Below are 4,077 nucleotides of genomic sequence, written 5' to 3' on the forward strand. Positions count from 1 at the left end.
TTTCTTTTATTTTTTACGTCGCTTTTGAAAACTACTGGGAAATTTAAATTTTGACCTCCCCAATGCACCAACGATATTCACTTTCCCATCGAACGAGATACTGAAGTCGATAATCGAAGCATTATTTCGACTACTTATCGTGTACACAGACACAAAAATAAAAAAAAATAAAAAAAAAAACACACATTGTAAAATCAATACATTCATCGTTTCACTCAGAATCTATAATATACGAGTAGTAAATAGCCTTGCGAGTACCTACGGACATATCAAATCATTCTAGACAAATATTTATAATTGTAGTTAGGTCATCAACTTTTTATATTTGAGCATTTTACTCTTACACTAATACAAACATAATATTTATGAACTATTATAAAATAAAATCACAACATTTTTTAAATTAAATAACAATATTATTTTTATTTTTACTGGATGCTTCCGTTTTGCCATGGTACAGCGCCGACTCCATTGAAGTAGGACTTGAAGGTGTCTCTAATGGTATTAGCCTCTTGTGAAGCTCTATTGTACATTCTTGAAGACCTATTTCCTTGAAGGGGTGATTCATTCAAAGATTGTTGTAACGTCGAGGAACTGAATTCACCGCCCTCACGGTCAATAACTATATTGTGAAGTAAGCAGATACATTTCACAATTCTCTCTGATTTCCCAACATTAGTTTCTATACATTTTCCAAGCAAACGCCACTTGGCTGTCATAATACCAAAAGCACACTCCACACATCTCCTAGCCCTCGATAGCCTGTAGTTAAAGATTTTCTCTTCATGTGATAGATTGCGTCTTGAGTACGGTTTCATTATGTAGGTCTTTAGTGGGTATGCATCGTCTGCAAGTATTACGAATGGCATATCTGTAACAATTCCTTCGATATGTGATGATGGTGGTAAATTAGTATGACAATTTTCCAAAAATGTAGATAAAGAAGAAGCTGAAAAAGTTCCTCGATCACTTTGTTTCCCATACCCTCCTACATCTACAAAAATAAATCGACATCGGTGATCCGCAACAGCTTGTAGCACTATTGAAAAAAAGTTTTTGTAGTTGTAAAACATAGTTCCACTTTTTTTCGGGCATAGAATTCGAATGTGCTTGCCATCAAGACATCCAACGGCATGAGGAAAATTCCACCGCTCCTGAAATCCTGTAGCTATTTCTACTAACATTCTGTGGTCGGGAACAGGCAGGTGTTGCTGGTAGAAATTATTCCATATCGCATCCACAACTAATGAAACACATTTACCAACTGTGTAATCATTAATTCGAAACGTTAAACCCAGGGAACGAAATGATAATCCAGTCGCTAAATACCTAATTGATAAACCAAAAAACAATTTTAACTTTTATAACATTTTTTTAACATTTAAAATAACTGAGAAATAAATAAACTTGTTTCTACACTAAATTTACAAATAAATTATTATCAGAAAAAAGGACATGTTACAACTGTTTTGTATTTTAGGTGAACAGGCTCGAAAAGCATGGGAAAATCTTAGAGACACATTTAGAAGGAAACTAAAAACGGATACTGAAACCAAAAGTGGTCAAGGAAGGTCCGAAATTGTGAAATGGCCTTTTTTTAATACCATGATGTTTTTAAAGGACGTAATGATACCCAGGGAAAGCTCAGGAAATTTGCCTCTATCGTATGATGAAAATGAACTATCTCCAAGTAATTTAAGCAACGCCACGCTAGAAGATGTAGATGAGGAAAATACAAATGATGCAGAGGCAGATATCAATTGTTCTATCAGGGAACCTGAGGCATCTGGATCAGAATTCACTTCATTTGCCAAACCTCAAAGCATACAACAACCATCAAGTTCTTTAAAAAGAAATAATAAAAATGATAACGATACAATTCTTTCAAAAAAACAAAAACAAAATAGTTATGATTCCCAGGTGCTTGAAATTGAAAGAAGGAAAATTAACCTGATGGAAAAACGTTTTTCTCGACCAACAAATACTCATCAAGATGATCAGGACTACGCATTCTTCATGAGCTTACTGCCTTCTGTTAAGCAACTAAATCAGATTGAGAAAATGAGACTCCGAATGAAAATCATGAACGATGTCACAGATGCATTGGAAGCACACCAGTTCGTGAAGGAAGTAAATTCGTCAAGAATCATACCATCACCCATTGATTCTCCTTTGTCGTCACCATACAGTACTGAAGGTTCCGAGCATTCTCAATCATCTTCGATGTCATTTCAAGCGAATCAAGCATATCAGACTGAAGAACAACCTCCACAACAGGATTTCTATAATTTAATGAATATGTGAGATTTCATTTTCATGTCATTTTGTTATTTGGAAACAATAAAGATTTTTTAAACTTTTATTTTTTATTTTATTTTATTTAAATCATTCAGAATATTTCTAATTTTTAAAGTACCAAACTAATCCTTCCATTTTGTTATTGAAAAAATTTAATTGGTTAATTTTATTAAGTAAACTTGTGCTCGCTCAGATTCATTGTATTCGAAGGCAATATTTACCATTATTTAAAATGTAATACGTTCAAACTAGTGATATCTAGAGATACTCACGAATCGTTACTAGTTTTTTAAAATATATTATATCTATATAATGAAAACGTACTAAAGGTTTATTTACCGTATTGTGATGGTGAGTTTTTCTTCTGGACTGACACATACCCTGAAGTTTGATTGACCAGTTATGTCGTTTCTTATTCCTCCAAGAATGTAGTCAAATGTTTCAATACTCATACGATGGTATTCCCTGAACTTAACCGGGTAATTCCGCATAGGTACGCAAGTTGTAAAAAATTCTCCTCTCGATCGATCTAAATTGAATTCATGGACCCATGTCTTTGTACTTTGTTTCTTTAGTAGGGCGTTGTTTTCCAGCAAAAACCAGCACAAAAAATCATCATCAGAATCACTCATTTTGTTATCACGTGTTTACTGCAATAGCTTCTACTACAAACTGCAGTAGAACGGTAGACAGTATACAGTTAAACGGATCACGTCGGGACCAGTGTAGGCATTCACGTCTGACGTCATCGGATACCGATGGACGGACAACGTCGGATCGGATCGGATCGGGAGAAATGCGGACCTAATGTAGGTGTGGCCTATGTCGTGAGTTCTATGTTCAAACACATCCCCACCCTTCATGTAAATATACTATTTTACTTGTAAGCTCATAAGAGTATAAAGCAACATAACTATTTTAATATTGTAAAAGAAAAACAAATATTCATTTGTACACATATTTTAATTACGTATTGAAATAAACGTTGAGAAAAATATACTATAAAAATCCAGCGTTTGATTTTAATTACAAGTAGTAGTAGTATATATTTGTATGTTCACAGCCAGCTTTTCCACGGTAATTTTTTTTTTTCAAGGGGGAATGTCCCCCTTGGAGACTTTTATTTTACCGTGTAACACATTTCACACTGATTGTCTACCAAATTCTACCTCGTAAAAATATTTAACGTGATCAAATTTTTAGGAAATCTTAAAACTGAAAAAATTATTTCAAGTAAAAACATAAATTATTAAATAATATTTTTTTTATTGTTATAAATTAAGTCTTAATTATATTTACACAAGTTTTCTTACTTCTCTAGTAAAAGGTACATATTCTACAATACGATCATGAATTAATAAACAGTAAGCTGTCACACCTGTAAGCGATTCTGAAGCTTCAATTTCCAATTGAACATCTACTGCTGAGGCTGTGGTTGAATCGTTCTGTTTTGAAGTGTCGATAACTATAATTGGTGCGTTTGCTAGAAAAGTAGATGGACTCAATATCGGGTTACGAATACTTTTTTCATAGTACGATTCTTGAAACGATGTATACATATTATATAATAAAGTGAAATTATTTTTAGAAAAATCTAAATTCAAATTATCGTATGGATAAGCTATCGAGTTTAGAAATACTTTAACGTTTGTTAGATTACAATGGTCAAATATACTACAATCTTTCGCTAACAAATTTTTACGGCCTTTTTGTAAACCAATTATGATGAATCGTGGTTTTTCTAATTTTGAAGCAGTTTCAATTCCACACACTTTTTTA

At 33.0% G+C, this 4,077-nt stretch overlaps 1 protein-coding gene across 1 annotated transcript; it reads right to left on the minus strand.

The window, feature by feature from the left end:
• Positions 1-428: 428 nt before the first annotated feature.
• Positions 429-1,457, minus strand: LOC103310986 (protein ALP1-like). The gene is made up of 2 exons (XM_008190497.1): positions 1,429-1,457; positions 429-1,329 (listed from the first exon to the last, which is right to left on the minus strand). Exons 1-2 carry the CDS (start codon positions 1,455-1,457, stop codon positions 429-431), a joined length of 930 nt encoding a protein of 309 aa, XP_008188719.1.
• Between the last annotated feature and the right edge of the window lie 2,620 nt (positions 1,458-4,077).

The sequence above is a fragment of the Acyrthosiphon pisum genome, unplaced genomic scaffold (assembly GCF_005508785.2).
Source record: "Acyrthosiphon pisum isolate AL4f unplaced genomic scaffold, pea_aphid_22Mar2018_4r6ur Scaffold_354;HRSCAF=776, whole genome shotgun sequence".
NCBI classification, from domain to species: Eukaryota; Metazoa; Arthropoda; class Insecta; order Hemiptera; family Aphididae; genus Acyrthosiphon; species Acyrthosiphon pisum.

What these genes read in the sequence shown, in the direction of transcription:
- LOC103310986 (XM_008190497.1), bottom strand. Translation starts at nt 1,457, where the DNA reads ATGTCCTTTTTTCTGATAATAATTTATTT. An exon ending in TTTCTGATAATAATTTATTT is followed by an intron (nt 1,330 to 1,428) that starts GTAAATTTAGTG and finishes TTTATCAATTAG; the next exon opens with GTATTTAGCGACTGGATTAT.